Source organism: Phalacrocorax aristotelis, chromosome 5 (genome assembly GCF_949628215.1).
Source record: "Phalacrocorax aristotelis chromosome 5, bGulAri2.1, whole genome shotgun sequence".
In the NCBI taxonomy this organism is placed as follows: domain Eukaryota; kingdom Metazoa; phylum Chordata; class Aves; order Suliformes; family Phalacrocoracidae; genus Phalacrocorax; species Phalacrocorax aristotelis.
Genome location: NC_134280.1, coordinates 42,269,877 through 42,288,457, shown reverse-complemented (window position 1 = coordinate 42,288,457; position 18,581 = coordinate 42,269,877). Strand labels below are relative to the sequence as shown.

Genomic DNA, 18,581 nt, shown 5'->3' with positions numbered 1-18,581 from the left:
ATATCGCACCTTCTCTGGTTGGATCACTCTGGTGATCTAACTCATGCAAACTCTCCAGATGACTCTGCAGTCAAGAGCTTAGGCTTTAGAGGAAGGAAATAAGAAGGAGGGAAGGGGAAGTGTCACCTTGCCCAGTCTAGTTCTTAGCATACCTTGGGGCAAATTCGAAGGCATAATACCAACAAGGGCTTCTCCACCCAGTAGTTTCAGTTTTCAAATGGTGAAAGACTTGTTTGTGTGTTTAGATGCATATCTTTACTCATGTCCAGTAGGCCTAGGTGATGTCCCTTTCCAGAAACTGCTCTCAAATATGCCTACACTCATGCACTTATGTACCTCCAGAGGCCTCCTTCACAGAATGAGATGCTTTCTATTCCAATGACAAAATCCACTTGTGTTTGCAGTAGGTGTTGCTTCTGTTTCCCTTCTCTGTCTTTTGGGTTATAATGCATATATGTCAGTCCAGGTGAGGGTTTTAGTTGGAAACCTTTGATAGCCAGAGTCAATAACCCTTGGTGCAAGTACTTCCCATACATGTGTTGGCTTTCAGGGCAGCACAGAATGCATGCAGAGTTCTATTCTCAAATCCAAGGATATCATTCATGATTTGTGATGGACACAACTGTTATATACTCTTGTCAACAAGAAGAATGGTGCAATATTGCTTATACTCTGCTAGGAAACAATCTGTCTGATGCATTGAGAAGTACTACAGTCAGCAGCTCACCTTCTGTTTTTTCTGAACACTTCAAGAGGTAGACTGAGTTGTTTTGAGGGGAAGAAGTGTTTAGTGTATTGAAGGCCTCTTATCAGCCACAGGGCATCTCGGGATAGGTCTTTTTACTTTGGTCATCAACAAGAAATGCACAGCAGGGGAGTACAAACCAGTCACTTCTGTATCTGGTGTCTTCCTCGTCTCTATCCCACATTTCCTTCCCCACATCCCCTGCCCCTTGCCAGTCCTTCTAGGCCTGATATGCTTGCAGACCATGCTAAATCTTACTTCAAAATAGCATGAGTTCCCCTTACATCACAAAACCTCATAGGCATTTCTTTTCCGTAAACTCACTCCTGTACTGAAGATGTCACTTGTCCTTTACACCTGACATGTCAGGAAGGCATTCTGAAGATACTAACTTACAAGAATAGTGCCAATCCAGCAGTTCTGAAGGGCTCTTTTCACCGTCCAGACTGGGAAAGTGGAGATCATCTTGTTCCAGAAGCCATGAGGCTGCTCAGGTGGGCACCACCTTTGGTCCTCAATGCATTCTGTCTGAGCTCAAGATGCATCAGAAATCTGCGTGAAGTATCCCTGCACTGGATAACCTGTTGAGTAGTTACCTGCAGCTGTGCCTGTTTTGAAGTTTACACTGTTGTAAAAACATCTGAAAACCCTGTGGCATGACACCTGTAGTTGCTGTTTGTGTGAAGGACTTTGGGCCTCTCTTCAGACAAATTGATTATGTGGAGATTCCAGCTAGGAGTCCCCAGCGGTGTGAGCTTACTAGTGGACTACAGTTTTGGAGGTAAAAATGAAAAGATTATTTACCAGTGACTATACGTTCATGCAATCTGTAGTCTGCTGTCTTTCTTGGAATTCAGCTGTTTATGTTCTGCTGTGTGAGAGGGGATTGAAACGGCACCATGTTTCCGTGTCTGCCTGTACTACATGTATGCTGCCATGACAGAGAGGGACCTTAGACGCCCCACCTTCCATGCTCTGAGTTTAAAAATATTACCCAAGTCAGTAGTGAGTTCTACTGTGTAAAGTCACCCACAAAATCATTATACATACAGACTGCAGTGCTTACTGGTCAGCAGTGTCACTCTCCTGGGGGATTTGCATTATACCTGAGAAAGGTATGGACCTTAATGTACATTTTACTAAGATGCAGCTTAGGTATGGCTAGCACACAAGCTTGCTCCCTACTACCTGCTGAAAATCTGTAAAGATGCATTATTTATGCTTGCACTATGCCTCCATAAAGTTTTTACTACAACATGATTGTCTAAATATGTAAATTAAACTATTAAAAAGCAAAGTGTAGTCATCTTAATCATCCATTATTTTACTGTATATGAGACCTGATTATGGCTAAGCACTAAATAGTAGGGTACAATTATCTTATTTATAGCGGGGGTCGTTTGGGATTAAATATTCTGTTTAATATTTTGGGTGCTTGAATAAAGAAGAGACTACGCTGCTTAACTAGCTTTTCCTTCTGCTTGTTCATGTAATTGCAAAACGAAAACTAAAAGAGAAGTAAAAACAGTATTTAATACCATTGCAACATACATCATAATCCTTTTTTATTTATTTCTAAGTAATCTCTAACACTTATTTTAAATAAGGTTTTTATATATGTGTGTGTATATATTCTCCTTTGTTCATGCACATAGATTCAGGCACAGTAGACATGTATATGGCAGCGCATTCTCCAGGACTCAAATGTTAAAACTCAGTGCATCTGTTGTACTTTATCCTCCTTTCTTTACCTTCACAGGACCACAGTCACATTCCTGTGTTAGATTTTGTTATGCCTGTTATTACCTTTTCCTTTCTAAGGTCTCTTAAACTTCAGACTCAGACTTGATCTTCTTGTAGATTTTCCAGTTCATAACGCAGTTGCTGCCACTGTAGCATTGAAGCCTGTTGTCACATTTGTTTAATGAAATGCTATTAGTAATTTCATTGAGAGAACTTTTTGTTTTGCATGTGCCAACTTCAGAAGTTGTCTTCAGATTCTCTTGGTACTCTTTGGTCTGTCTGATAGGACAGATCTGCTCCTTCCTCTACCTTGTTGTTAAAATGAGAAAAGGCAAAAGCTCCTGAGATGGACAAGTTCTAATATGTCCCAAAGGATGATGTTAAACTGCTAAATACAGGAAAATAATACAATTATTACAAGACAATTTGGTCTTACTGTGGAGAGCTAGGCTTACCAAAATCTCCAGAGTCATTTATCTGGACCTAGGTTTTAAATCTGCTGTCAAATTTGTATTCCATGACAGCATGCTCAAAGCTTTCTGGCTTTTGCTGAGGCAAGGACTAAAAAGCTTCCTCCTTGATCTGTCTTCGGGTGTGTGGCTGTATATCACCAAAATCCCATGAATAAATTGGACTCCCACCTATAGCGTTTTCAGCTGAAAGACTGAGGTAATGTGACTTTCAGAAGAGAAATTGTACACAAGTAGGCAAAGTAAAAATTTAGTGTCCTGACTAAAGAGTTTTTCATAAGGCTTCTGTGTTTCTACAGAAATACGCTTTTCCCTGCTTTCCCCAAGAAGAGAAGGTACAGACACCAGATGCATTCTGTCATAGGGTGTGTAATCCATGCTTTTGATCAAGGCTTGCTTTATTCCAGCAGTTCCAAGGCTCCCTGAAGCTCTCGTAATCTCTTGCCTGTTTCAAAAGTAGGACCTGCTGCCCTCATTTTCTCCTCAAGCAGTGGTTAGAGATGATTTTCTGGAGGGCATCCGGTATATTTAGAGAGCAGAAAAAAGCATTGATTCTGGTTTTGTTGGGTTACTTTGCAAGAAGAAAAATTCCAGCTTTATTCTTCCTATGCTTTCATTCAGTGGTTTGGCCTGACATTTGTACTGTGTAAGCTTTATGAACCATTTGGCAATACCAGGTAATTTTTATAAGATATAAGATAAATATTTTGCTGCCTTTGTATAATGGGCCAGTCAGGAAAATGCCCCTTGCAAATATGAGGTTAAGTCCAACCTTTTCTTAATGCAGTTCACTGCTGAGCTCCTGTCACGCCAGGTAAATTACTCACTGGTTTGTTTACTAAGAAAACCTGAAATATGGAAAAGCTTTGAAAGCATGGGGTTTGACTTGATTCAATCCTTTTTCTGCACAGAACTCTGGACGTTGTATACAATAATTTTGGGGGTTTATTTTTTTTCGTGAGGTACCAGCAGGAATCTTGTTACCGGCTTTAATGCTTTCGTTGGCAGTGTCTGCCTTTGAGGTAGCTGCATCTCAGGTACATCCAAGTCTTGAGAGCAGCTTGCTGGAATGACTTATTCGAAAAGGTAACATTAAGCTGTGTAATGTCCCAATGGGTATTAGAGTGTTTGATTAGTTTTTGACTGCCACAACTTTGACCAGCTTGTCTACAGTCAGCAAATGGGTTTATATTAGATATGTGTTGGGTTACACGTACAGTAAGGAAGATTGTTCTTTGGATTCACTGACTTGATTTTTATGACTTGGGACAAATGTTAAGTTCTGTGAATTATAGTTATTGCCATGTGTCCTAAATCCTATACTTCACTCCAGCGGACTTGTTATTAAATGGTTGCATACTGATGGCAGGAAACTGCTCTCTACAGTCTTAATATTGGCAAGGTCCCTAGACTTCTATTTGGTGATGTTACTAAGAATATGGTTTCCAAGTGCTTGTCTGGTTGCATTTTTCATTGCTCCTGTCTGAGCAGGCTATAACTTGGAAGTCATGTCTGAGCTCTTTCTTATCAAACCCATTCTCTCTGTTGAGGTGTTTTAGAGCAGCCATATAGTTTTATATGTTTGCCAATTATTGGCACCCTCAGTAGGAGTTGGAGCTTGTTCAGTACTGGTGGTCATGCTTTGATTCTGTGGAAGCCTTGAAGTTTTCCACTTTTAAGTCTTTTATTGAAATAGATTAATTTATTTTTCCCAGCCAGTGCATTTGACGTGGACTTGTCATGGCTTATTTTGAAGCCATCTCAGAATTTTATTTACAAAGTTGGAAATCCAGTGGGGTTAGTATGTGTGAAGAGAAACATTGCCTGCATGACTTCTATAAAAGAAGCTGTCTGTATAGGAACGTTTGTCTTAGGCGACTAGAGTGCCCAAACATGTATGTGTTTTCCTTTAGGAGTTACTCGCTTCTGGAAAAAAAAAATCACTTAAAAACCCAGGAGACAGTGCCTTACTGCCAGAAAGTATAAAATGATGCTATAAGATGATGAAAGGTTAAAAAGGTAAAATTTGAGGGAATCCTTTACGTGCTCTGTTTGGGAAATAGGCACTTAGGGTAAAGATCTGTTAAGTATAGTTAAAGAAGAAAGGTGGCAGTGCATAGTTACCAAATTGATCAATATTATGAAACAGAACATAGCTGGCATCCTTTTATTTTTAACAGCTTGTGGTTCAAATTGTGTAATTGGTGTATAACATCTCAGTCTTTCCTTCTTGCTGTTTTCCTCTCCTTTCTGTAGAAGAGGCTTCTAAATGTTTTAAGGCATAAACCTGCTGTGGCCTTTCTTTTCTCCACCATCTTCATCGCTTGTTGTCATCTTTTTTTTTCCTCCAGTGAGTCTTGCAGCTGCATAGTTTTAATGTGTTCAGTGCCTTTTTCCATTAATGGTTACTTCCTTAGCTTTCATTATCCCTCATTCTCCCTGCGCCAGTCTGGTTCAGTCACGGCAGAGTGGACAGTAGGTCCTCAGTGCTCTAGTCTGAAAGCCATTGCTTGACACCAGTGTCTGTGGTCTCCTTCCCTAATGCTATTTTACAGTTGTTGAGTTTCCAGGTGTTCACCTCATACCTTCTTTTGTCAGCCACGTTTTAAGGCTTCCGTACCACCCTCCTCATCTTTGACATGTCCAGTGCTTTGAGTACTCATTTCCAAAGTCTTTGGCTGTTTGAACTTCGGCAAACTTTTGGCAATTACTTTTAGAGTGCCCTAGTTACTTGTTGTTTTTTTCATTACTTTTTTTCATGCAATAGCCTTTCCTGTCTTTCTTCGGAGATGTAAACTCTGACTTCCACAGGTTCAGTGTGTCTTCATGCAGGGTATTTACTCTCCTCTATTAGGTATTTCCATGGTGTCTCAGCAAGATGCCATAGAGAAAGGGAAAGCGAATGTGGGTTAAATTAAGGTCACTTCTTCCCAGGTCATCCTGCTGTGGTGTTACCATTCTCTGTTAGGACACTAAAAATATCATTTCACCTCTCATTCTTTCACCTCCTTTGTTTTATATGCTTGGGCCATCTCAAAATCCTGCTTGCTACTTCCTCTGGGCACTGGAAAATGTTGTAGAAAAACTCTTTCAAGATCCTCTGTTACTTTCAGTACCCTTACATCTGGCTTCCTGACAGCCACACCTCTCCAATTCAGTCAGAATGAAGGAAAGATGAAATTTAATGTCCTTTTAGATATATATATATGTACATACGCATGCGCGCACACACACATTTAAAGAGGGGAAAGAGGAGATCTTTCTCCATCAAACAGCCCACTTACTGTATTGTCAGCCCCATTCTGTCACAAAGAAATGAGCTGAGAAACATGTTATTTACAGAGAAAGTGACTTTCAAAAAGTGGTGTTCCTGGATTTCTACCTGCATTTATTGGCCCTTCAACCCAAACGTGAGCTGCTTCTCTCATGCCTCTTCCTCTTTACCCTTCTCTTCTTAAATTAAAAAAAAAAAAACACCACCAAAACACACCACCCAAAACAAAAACAAGCAAACAATAAAACCAAAACAAAACTGGAATAATTACAAGAGGACTTGAAATCACTACAAGAAACTTCAGCTGGATGATATAAAGAAGGATTGTCTCCTACTTGGTTCTCCTTCAGAGGTTTCATTTGGACAGCTCACCTCTGCTTGCAACTTGAGATTCTGGTCCTTACGCTGACCTCCAAGGAGTGTGTGAGAAGTCCCATCATGCTGCTGGTGCCTCCCCAAAGGAGTGCCTACCGTGTATGGCACCTTCACGTGCATGTAAGACCCCTCACTAGTGTAGGAGCGATGCCAAAGAGCACGCTTGCTGCTTTTCCTTCTGAGCTTTACCTGGTGAATTCCTACCTATGGCATTTAAGATGAGACCAAGTCACATGTTAAGTGTCATGGGAGAATCCTTCTCCTCAAGCATCCTGCAAATACCTTTTTACCCTCTTCCCTCACTTCTAGGAAACTCGACTGCTTTAAAGATGTTATTTCACCCTTTTGCGTGCGTCACAGACCTTTATTCCCCCCTTAAGTTACGTGTGAGTTGTTGTGCAGACCCTTCATCCACTGCTGCTCATCTGGTGAGCTTTTCTTCAACAGCATGCAGAATTTTCCACCTTTGCCCTGCCCCAGTCCCACATCAGCGTATACAGTATGTCCTCAGAGGGTATACTTATATATGACAGGAAAAAAATCTGTCCTTTTGTCTGTCCAGACCACTTCCCCATCCTTTGTAATGATGTTTTTAGTACTTACTGATGTTACATCTACTACTACTACTACTAATGATAATAATAATAATAATGATAATTTAAAAATCAAGACTTTGTTCTTAATCACCTTCTGGTCCTTTCCCTTCAATTTTCCTCAGTTTGCTGCTATTAGCTACTTGCTATCTCAATTTGTTAATTGTTTTATAGGCTGAGTGACTGCTTTATTTTTTACAAGACTATGATGTAACCTTACATTTTTGACTACTTCAAATAAGTGGGAATGTCTTCCTTTAGTTTTGTGTCCCCATACTAAATGTGTTGGGAACTGTCACCGTAGCAGCCATTTCACAACATTGAATTATTTTCATTTTCTTGATTAGCTGTCAGTGCACTGATGTCTCCAGACTAGGATTAAGTCCAGCTATGCAGTTCTATGGCACTAGGTATTTTTTTCTTAGGTTTGAGGCAGAATTTGGTTTAGCAATTTCGAAGTAGAAAACCAGAATTTAGACTTTTCCCAACATTTTTCTTACTCTTATGCTAATAAAACAAATTAAATTGTTTGTATCCAGTTAAGGCTATATTGCATAGAATGAATATGTGCCTGCCACATCAACAGAACTATCTAAGTTTTCAAAAAATAACGGCAAGGAAAATATTTAAAGGCTTGGAATAGGAATGTGTGGAAAAGTGGCAGTAGAGCAGTCCTGTTGTGTTCCTGAGCCTAGGCTGCTGTTCTTGCATATCAGGACTAAGTAAGATACAGCTGTGGATTGTAATGTCTTGAAAGCAGTGTATCACTGTTTAAAACTAACTTTAATCCTTGCAGACCAGTAATGGAGGAGGGAGTTTAAGTGATTATTCCTCCTCTGTCCCATCAACTCCAAGCACCAGCCAGAAGGAGCTACGGATTGATGTTCCTCCCACTGCCAACACACCAACTCCTGTCCGTAAACAGTCCAAGCGCCGATCCAACCTCTTCACGGTGAGTGAGCCAAGGAAGAGACTACTGCTGTATTGTACATAGTGCTCTGTGGTTACGGCCTGAACTTCAACCCTGTTGAGTTGAGCTGGTCTAATCCAGACAGGAGTGTTGAGATGGATCTGTAGGCTCGAAAACAAAAACATCTTAGAATAACCATGAGGCAGTTCTGTGTGAGCACTTAAACAAAAACTAAATACAATGAAGTACCCTATTGGGAATTGCAGTGAAACAAGTGAATCCGCAGTTGAATTCTGGAGCCTTTGTCTGACACCAATTCTCAGACCTGTCTAGATTCCCTAGTTTGGCAGTAATCAAAGAGAAAACTGGGCCTCTGCTTCCCAATTCTGCCCTTACACTGCATAGTACTGCTGACTCAGGGCTCCCTTGTGAGGTCTCCTGTGTTGTAGAGAGGTCTCAGGGTTTACTATGGGAATACCATGCGGTACTGCAAAGTAACTCCCCCATGCTACTTTTATTACTATGCAGTCTCAACTCACTTTTCTTTTCCAGGGTTAAAAGAGATGATGGAGATTAAAATTACTTTCTTTCTTCCTAAACCATCTGGTTTTTGCTTCATTGAGAGGCAAAAAAAAAAAAAGTCCTAAATAGAAAGCTTGACTGGTCCAATATGACAGGTCTTTGTTATGCATAAGTAGTTTGGGAGATGATAATGAAGCTTTGAGTGATGATTTCCTTAGTTTAGCAGTCTTGCTGAAAGCTTTGGGATTGTATTGCGTACATAATTGCAGTTTTGTAAGCAGTTTTTTGACATTTAACATGCTTTATAGCAAACACACAATCCCCGTGGGCTCGCATGTAAGTCCCTTGGTGACTGTAGCTACATGTTAGTTGTGTTTAGAAAGCCGTGACTTACTTGTCATCATAAAGAGTTTATATTTTTTATTCCAAGGGTGATGTCACGTTCACTTCCCAAAACTAGCTCGCTCCTTGGTCATATCCAGGGGACTGTGTATAAAAATGATAAAACCATTTCCTTGTACTCTAAACAAATTCTGACCTCTCGGCCTTCAGGAAGTAGAAAGTTTTGCCATTGTTTCAGAACGCTGAGTGACATCACAAAGTCCCAGGGATTGTATTTCATGTGTCCATCCTGAGAGTGATATTTTGGTTTAAAATGAGTTCTTTAAACTCCTACAAAGGAGTGAAAATTTTGCATTTGTGTTTAGGTGCAGATGTCTAGGTGCAAAACAATAAAATGTGCAAAAATGAGTGGCTTGTGAAAAAGTGTCCAATTTTGACACTGATATTTTATGGCAGTCGTGCGGAATTCCTCCTGTTGGTGGGAATACTCACTGCTGTTTGGGCATACTCAGGAGTTACCAACTCCACTAGATGTCAGTGTCAGCCCAGAAACTGCCAGCAGAGTAATACCTCTGGAAATAGAGCTTGAGACGCTACAGCATCCCTCAAAAGCATTTGCCGACCATTTCTGGTCTGAAGGATGCATTAAAAGCTGTAAGGGCTGTATAGGTGGTGTTGACGTTTGGGAAACTGGGGGTGCTTTAAACTGGAATAAGTGTGAATTTGAGAAAGTGAATAGAGGAAAATATACTCATCTACAATTGCAGAGGAGGTTTGAGAAGAATGTTGTTGGCTGCATTTGCTATAAATAAATAGGGTAAAGCTCTGGTTTGTGGTAATTAATAGCAGAGTGAGAACCAAATTTACTAATATGAGAGGATGTTGATAGGTGTCTTAATGTCTAATTACTGGGGGGAAATTGGTGAGGAAACGAGCCCTATGGGGGGAAAAAAATTTTGACTTTTCAGGGTTAGTTCTGTCTTTTAAGATCTGGGCATATTGAATGTTGTGTCATGAGTTGCCCTGTAATCCACGTCCTGAAATATTTAACACCGACCCTGCTGTAACCTGGGTTTCATGCCATATCAGCCAAGTTACAACCTGGAATTATTTAATTGAATAAATAGAGGGCCAGTATTTTCTGTCTAGTTAACTGTAGTTACTATAATTGTGGTTACTACTGACTAATAGATGAACAGAGTGCATAATCAAAATATTTTACTGTTCGGCTCTGGGTTTCTTGCTGTGCTGCTTTCCTAGCCTGTTACTTACTTATGTCTTTATCACTTACAGAATCAAATACATTTCTGTTATTGCAAATTACCCCTTGTTATCTAGCATAGGTAATATGTTTAGTTTCCTACATTAAGATCTGTTAGTGTTGGAAGAAAAGGAGGTTGAGTAGAAGACAGATACGATTTTTCTTAAGTCAGTTATAGCTTTTGAGTTGGGCTAGGATTATGAATTTTAAGCATGTTCATGTTTAAGTGCATTAAATGCAATATCTGATCTTTTTTATTTTGAATATTAATATTTGCTGTGAAGCTGTTGTTGCAATAGCTGGCTTTCTATTTAGGTGATAAAAGAGATCAAATATTAGCAGAAGGGTGAATGTCCTTTGTTTTATGCACTGTATTAAAAGGGACAACTAAATAATAGTGTATGGTCAGGTAGGGGTTTAAGCTGCATATGAGGTCCACTTCAGCAAAGAACTGATTGTAACTGGGTGCAGTCCCATATGGCGTGAATGAACTTCTGGTACAATAAGATGCATCTCCTTTCGTATTTTCAATATTACCTTTTACGTCTTTGCAGAATTGCAGGCGAGACTCTTTTTTTTTTTTTTAAAGTTAAAATGAACTCTCTGTCGCAGTACCTACTATTAGAGTTCGGTATTCTTGCTTTTCGGGCTCTCTGGTGTGCTGATGTTGGATTCTGGTTGTGCCTCAACTCAGCTGCTATATCCCTCTGGGACTAAATCTTATTTCACAGACCTAACTTGGGTAGGGTTTTACGTTGACGTAAGTCTGCATACAGTTTCCAGTGCAAAGGGGAAATGAGTCAAATGATATTCATGCAAGTGTTTTAATTTTTTGGGGCTTTTTCTGGTTCACTTGAATGAAGTTTTAAATAGAAAAACTTAATGTGTCGATGTGACACCAGAAAAAGTCCTAGCAAATGTTGATCCAGTATGGTTTAGAGTCTATTTTTTCACACAATTGGATGTGAGATGCATTGTGTGTGTCATAGGTACAAAAGCATAAAAGATCAGAATATATCTCTATTTCACTGCAGGATTTGTCTTTATAAATAGCAGAGCCTGCTAAGATTCTCTGCTTGAAAATTTTATGTATTCTGTGATTACAAGCAACTAGAACAGAATTTGCCTAACAGAAATTCCTATGCTTCTATAGTTTTGGCATTTGACAATATTTTGCATATAGATATTTCCCTTCTATGTGCAATGTATTATTTCCAGATGCAGTTACTTTTATGGAACGGAAAATGTAATGATTTAAAAATAAAAACAAGAAATAGCGTGTAGATATTTAGATTGCTTTTCAGAAGCAGGATCCTTTCTTTAAAAAAGTCAAATAAAAAAGAAACATTCAAGTTGACAGCTTCCATCCCAAGGATTTGGCTACCTTCACTGAGTTTCTTTAAAATGTCACTTACAGGCGCTTTGCGCCATTGAAGCATTGTTTTGCCTTGTATTATTGGGAAGTGGCACTTTCAGATTCAGAAATCTGTCTTGAAGGACGAGGAACAATAGTTATCCTGAACACTGGATTTCATCCCTCCCACTTGTTTTGCTTTCTTTCATTTATTCTTTGTTTAATTCCCCAGCACGCCATTCCATTGCCCTGAACCATAGTAACTAGTGACAGGAGCCCGCTCCCGGTGGAGCAGGGAAAGCAGCACGGGATCCCTGCTGGGTAAATGTGTTGCTTAGAATGGTGCTACTTGAAGTCCTCCTCTGTGGGTTTTCTCCCTCCCCTTCCCTCCTCTCACCCCGAAGGCAACTGCTTTGGGGATATTTTTTTTTTTATTTCGTTCCACCCCTTCCTATAATATGGAAAAAGAGTATTAGCTCTCCACGATCCTCATCGTGCTCCTAATTTCAGTGTCTTTCAAACATCTCTTTCCGCTGAAAATGAAAAGTGGGATCTTGTGTCGCTCTGGTTTTCATTAAGTTCCCATTGTGGTACTGGACATCGCAGATGTATTCGTTTCTTATATTATCTCTGATTTGAAAAGCACATGGAAATGTTTTCCCGTTTCTGATATTGTATGAGTAATGTTCCTATTGAAAAGTAATGGAGTGAGGTTGTCACTTGTCAGTTCAGTTATTAAGGAGGATGACTCTCAGGTCTTTTTGTAATAAAATAAATCTGTCATAATCATTATGCTCGTGCGTTCTTTCACAATAGTGGACTGGAATCTGAATAACTTCTTAAAATTACTATATAACTTTATAAAGTCATGAAGTGAGCACTGTGAGCTTACTCCTAGGGTTCTTCTAGGGTTAGAGAAAGCCAAGATCAGGCAATTCAAGTTCTAAATATTGGTTAGATTTTCCTCACGCTGGTTTTTCTTCATTGTGTTCAGGTAACTTTTTTCAGCATCAATCGCTACCTTTTCTTGCAATTCCAACTTTCTAACCATCCAAAAGTAGAAAAAAAATAAAAAGGTAAAGTCAATATGATCAAAACCAGCATCATAAAATCACGTTTCTAAGTAGTTGATAACAATTCTAAAAACTGCACAGATGTAACTTAAATGTATGCATGTATATAGCCTATTTTTTAATGAGAAGCTGGATCCTTCATTCCTCTTTGGAGCTGCTGTTGGAGACTTCAGAAACATGTCCTCTGATCCACTGGGTCTTCAGGCGGTGAAACTGTAACTCTTTAAACCCAAATGCTATTTCAAACAAGTGGATGGCTGAAAATTACAGGCGCTATTTCAGTATTCAGATTTTGCAATGGTTGTGTACTTTTGTAGATTCTAACCTGGACCCTTTGAGTCTATATTTATGTGTCAAAATATTTTCTTTTAATTGCTTTAAAAAAAAAATTTAAAAAAAGTCCTCTGTATGAACTGCTACATTTAATGGAGCACAAACTTTCTTTTTGCTCTGCAGTCTCGGAAAGGGAGTGACCCAGACAAAGAGAAGAAGGTCCTGGAGAGCAGAACAGATAGCATTGGAAGCGGTCGCGCAATCCCAATTAAACAGGTAATACCGAAATACTTTTTTTTTTTTTTTTTTTTTTTTCTCCTTCTTTCCATAGTTGGAGACACACCTTGGGTCTTAAGCACTCTGATGGCGCCTGTGTGCCAAGACGCGTTTGATGTGCTCTGGTGATGAATGTGGAAGTCACTCACTTGACATCAATTAGGAGAGGTTCCTATGTGTATTAAAATAGGATCATTAGAATAAGAAGAGGGAAAATGTGACAACAGGCCTAATGAAGTGCAGTCTGCCGGCCTGCATATGGAGCGGGTTTCTAGGCTGTGCTGGCTTCAAAGCTGCCTTTGTAGAGGGGGCTTTGATTGGGCCGTGTGCTGCCAGTCGGCGGGGTAAATCAGATCGCTCTACAAGAGCCCCTTGTGATCGCAGAAATAGCCTGATGTGGCCCTAATTTGCTACTGCAGACGGACATCTGAACACAGTTTCAGGCTGGTTTGTAACAACGAGGCAATTAGTTGTGATAATCATAGCCGGTGTGTCAGCTGTGCGCTCTTGTTTGTAATTTGCTAATGAAGGAATTGTAACTTTGATTAGGTTCAGTTTCATTTAGACCTTATTATATAAGAGAACGTTTACAGCTGTAATGTGTGGCCTTAATTAAACTTCCTCATTACACAACAGGACTTGAATTCAAGGATTTGTTTTGGTCTGTTTTACTAGCCTAGATGCACTTTCATTAGCCTGGAAACTCAATGCTAAATGGTAGCTGTGAACACTCTTTTGAAAGGCAGAAGTGATACTGGCATCTAATGCGAAGTATTTGGGTGAATGAGATCATTTACGTTCTGAAATTAAATTACACTGAATTCACGCAGTTAAGGACACCACGCTAAGCATTTGTATGGGATGCTTTACAAATAGTTTCTGCAATAGTGTTTGCAGGTATTTACTTTTGTGTGAGTTACTGTGCTGAAGACAGTGAAAGTGCCGAGGGAAAGGATCTTGTTTTCTTCCCACGCAGTTGTTTCCAGTTTCTTTTGGTGGCTTTCCTACTCTCTAGAAGGGTCACTTGCCTCTTCTAGTCTTTCCACAGTCCATGTTTCATCTTGTCAGGTAGCCCTGGGTCTCCTGTTTGGGGGTGGGTTTATGTGCATTGGTGAGTTTGTGGGTTTGTTTGTTGTTTTTTTTTTCTTTTTGGAAGTAAGGGGGAGATGATTTTGTACCCTTAATTATGTGCAGTGATTTTTTCTTTCTCCAAGGCACTTAAAAGGACGTTTTTGGACCGTCAGGCAGCAAAAGTGCTGTCGTGTCTGTGAATCTCTAGTAGACAAATTTTAATCAAACACACTGTGATTCAGAAGAGCAGTTTGAAACCAGATAAGCTCGGTATTTGGCTCTGCCTTCAGGGGAGGAGATTCCAGGCATTTAAAACAAGCTACAAATTTTTTTTCTGCAGCTTTTGTATGGTATGAGATGGGTTAGACCGGCTGGAATTCTTTTGGGTAATGCTAATTAAACAGAAGTGTCTCTGAATGCAGCTGAGAATGTAAAAACTGAGGAATATACTTTTCAATATTTATTCAAGGCATACATACTGTTCTTTTCTAAAAAGCTGTTGTATAAAATTAATTTGATTAAAAATACACTTGTAGGAAGAGTATTTTAAGATAAGCATTTTAGGTGTGATTGCACTGTACCATGTTATAATGAAATATCCTCTTCAATCTCTTGAATTCCTGTATTGAAAAATTATTCCTGCAACCCCTACTTGTATACTGAGTATGGCCAATCTTTTGGGAACACGTACTATCGTTATTAATCCCAATTATGGTAGTTTCATTTCACCACATACAAGCAATTCTCAGCAAATATTTGAGCAGGCCTGTAGTCAGCAGTTACATCTTATTGATCCCAGTTTTGGAAGGGTGCTACAAGAAGGGAGGTTGAATGGCAGGCAGTGTTACGGGATGGCTGCTCTCAGTGGTATTTCACATCGCACTTACGTGTCAAGAGAGTGGATTTTGGACATCACTGATTTTCTGCTTTCTAGATGGTCTTCAGTGAAGTGTAGGAGACCAGCGGCACCTAGCAATTGAAGCAAAAGAAGATGGAGTAGGAAAAAATACTTTTTTGATGTGGAAACATTTAATTAAAAATTGAAATACTGTATGGATTCATACTGACAATGTTTCATTACAGTTAAAAAATATGCATCAGTTTGAACTGGTCTTTGGTTACAAACTACACTGTTTCAAGGAGAAATGGCTCCTGAGGTTTGACTACGGGATAGCTTTTTTTTCTACCCACTATTTAGATGGAGAGCTCCTATCAGTGTAAAGGTAGAACTGAATTTTTTCAGGAAGTAAAGCAGATTGTAGTATTCACGGCCTTGCTGTGAAAGAGCTGCTTATTATATCATTAAAAGACTTTTTAATCTTTTTGTCACTGTGTTTTCCAGTGTTTGTCATCCTATTAGCCCAAAAGTCCCATTGCTGCGCTACCCCGTGCTAGAATCGGGATAACCTCCAGTTATGTTAAATGTTCTCTGACTTCTTTAATCTGCTGTTAAGCAAAATGCCTTTGCCAGCTTCATGCACTTACTCTTCTTTATGTCTTTGGGACATCTTCAAAAGCGTGCAGGGAACAAGCCTTTTTAATATCTGTTGTCAGGACTTTGTTTTATTCTCTGTAGGTTCTTATTCTATGTGCATGGTAGCAATACTTCTGGCAAAGCTGTGCTTCTGGTGTGAGGCAGAAGTCCAAGCTCATACTTGCAGATCCATGTTTCACTTCTGTTGGTTTAGCTTATTCACAGATTTACCAAAGCAGGGAGGAGGAGAAGAAAGAAAAACTTATGGTTGAAACTCAGATAGAGTGGATTTTGTGTTCTCAGTTCACTGCTACTTGGAAAAAAGGTAATTACAAAAAAGTGAATAGAAAAAAGAAAAGTCTTACTATTCAGATGTTGAAATCAATGGCTTGGTTATCCATGTATTTTATGGTGCCTGTGGCTTGTTCTTATCTACCCAGGGTCTCCAAAAAATCAGGAATACTGTTTGCCCACTTTAAAACAAAACAAAACCCCCAAAAGAACAACAAAAGAAAATTGCACAAAACCAAAACTAGTTTAACTGGAGATTGGAAATGTTCTGGGTTTGAGAAAAAAATGAAATCTCTTCCAGCACTAGAGGCACACATGAAAGGGGGGGACGAAGAGCTGATAGTAGTCAAGTATGTTTGTGTATGATGGGGAGAGCACAGAATAAGTATGTGAAAAAAGTCAGCTCTCTAGGAAGTGTAGAAAATGTGATGATGAGGAGTTTGTCATTGATCTCAACTACTGGTTTTTTTTTTCAGAGATCAGGACTGTATTGCAGCTGTTGAACCAACATAGCTATAGTTGATATCTGTCGCCACATTCATGCTTTGGTATGTCTGGAGACAGTTTAAACTGGTAGAGGCATGGGGATTTTCTAGAGACATTTCATTTCTCTCTTGCTTTCACTCTAAATACACATACACATCTTGTGAAGTGAGCTATGCCAGCATAAAGAGTTGCTTATAATTCTGTATTCTAGCCTTTCTGGGACCCAGATACTGGCCTGCATGGCTGCTAGAGTTTGGTGTGGTTTTTGGTCAAAAGAAGCCAGGAGTTGCAGCCTGCTCCTGAATTCCTCTTCTCTGTCCCTGAATTTCTGAAGGTTTGGGGGAAATAGGCAGAACTGTAAATGGCATGTTTCCTTCGAAGGAAGCGCCTTGCTCCTTCAGAGCTTTTTTCCTGAAAGAAATCTGGTTGAAAGGAGTTAATGTTCTTACTCTTTCTGTCCTTTCTAAATGTTAAAAATCACTTTTCACTGCAGCGCTAAATATGGCTTTATTGGGCTAAGCCATATAAAACTGTTCTGATGAACCTTCTGGCTCCCAGCAGAAACCCAAAATGTAGGCAATGAAAAGCAGGCATGTTTTTAAAACGCCAAACTTCTGCCAAAATACTCTAAGGTGAGTGAAATTTTGGGAAGGCCAGTTTCCTGGGGAGGTACAAACACCTTCTGCACGCGTAGCAGTATGAGCATGCCTTAAATCCTGTGATCTTAGCATCCTTTGAGAACTGTGAATGCCATAATTTTCCAAAAAGACAAAAAGTCTAACTTGTGTGCTATTTAAATGTCTCTACTAATCAAATGGAGTCAGAAAATGTCTGGAGCAGTATTAGCCCAAAGTTAAAATCCATAGAAAGTTCTGTACTTCTGAGAAAGAGGCGGTTAAAGTAAAAATATTTAAACTATCTTCTGTAGCATTTCTCATACTACCTTAAAGCAAACTTAGGGTGAATGGCTTACTCTCTTTGGAGTATCCTCTGTCCAGAACCATTTATTCTGAAAACGAAGACTTGTTCCTGGTAGCCTGAGTGAATATTTTGAAGCACGTTTGCGGCCGTATAGTTTACGGTGACATACTTTCTGGGATGGTGGGGGTTGTAGCATTTTGGGAGGAGTACTTTATTTTCCGTGGTCTTGCTAAATCTTTTATCAGCAGGGCATATTCAAATAAAAAAAAAAAAGCACAACAAGAAAAATAAAAGCAAGAAGCTCAGCTCAGCGGTGAGTGGGCTTGTCATGTATTAATTTTTCATTGCTGTGGAGAATTGTACATACATAATCACTTGATTGCAGTGGGAGTTAGCGAGCTCCTATGGTGTCATTTGCATAAATCTTGTTAAGTCAATGGCAGTTAATGAAGTACAAATGAGCCTGGAGAAGGTGACATGCAAATCGTGGGTGGCAGATGGGAGGTCTGTTTTTGGGATGGCAGCTGTGTGCTCTTGCTTTTTTTTTTTTTTCCTCCTTTTTTTCCTCTCCTGCACGCATCCCCCCCCAGATTAGAGTGTAAATAAATACATAAGAGCTGGCCTTGAGTTTGTGCTTTCAGACCTTCTTCTGTTTGCCATTTGCACTTAATCACAGATGCTCATATTGTTATATAGTCCAACTATATAACCTTGACTGTTCTTTCGCCAAAAGCTGGTCAAAATAGATTTTGACAGGTTGCCTCAACCCTTGGCTTACCCTGGGAGGTGCTGCACCTCTTGTGCCCCCAAATTCCTGCATCATTTAGGAATAGCAAACTCGAACTCTGGCTTAAAAATAACTGTTCTAATAGTTAATGTTACGCTGATGACATAGTGAAAAATTTGCCATCCATGACTTGCAAAGGTGAACTTCAGAATCTCAGTTTGCAAATGGCTGTATTAATGGAGAAAGTCTGATCTTATTTGGGCTTTACTTTTAGGTGATATTTCAAATGACCTTCTTTGCCTACCAGCTTGGCGCATATAAGTACATAAAAGTAATCTTAATGAAAATAGGGTTTTTTGTCTTTTTTTTTTTTTGGCCTTTATTCTGAACTAAAAATGGC

At 39.5% G+C, this 18,581-nt stretch overlaps 1 protein-coding gene across 5 annotated transcripts in view; it reads left to right on the top strand.

Annotated features, from left to right (window-relative positions):
* AGAP1 (ArfGAP with GTPase domain, ankyrin repeat and PH domain 1) overlaps positions 1–18,581 on the top strand; it is a 394,362-nt gene that overhangs the window by 198,479 nt on the left and 177,302 nt on the right. For 4 of the 5 annotated variants that reach the window (XM_075094139.1, XM_075094138.1, XM_075094137.1 and 1 more), the window contains exons 8-9: positions 7,997–8,152; positions 13,119–13,211. In XM_075094139.1, the coding sequence (XP_074950240.1) occupies positions 7,997–8,152; positions 13,119–13,211 (249 nt within the window). The remainder of the gene's footprint in view (positions 1–7,996; positions 8,153–13,118; positions 13,212–18,581) is intronic. The other variant, XM_075094136.1, reaches the window with a different exon arrangement.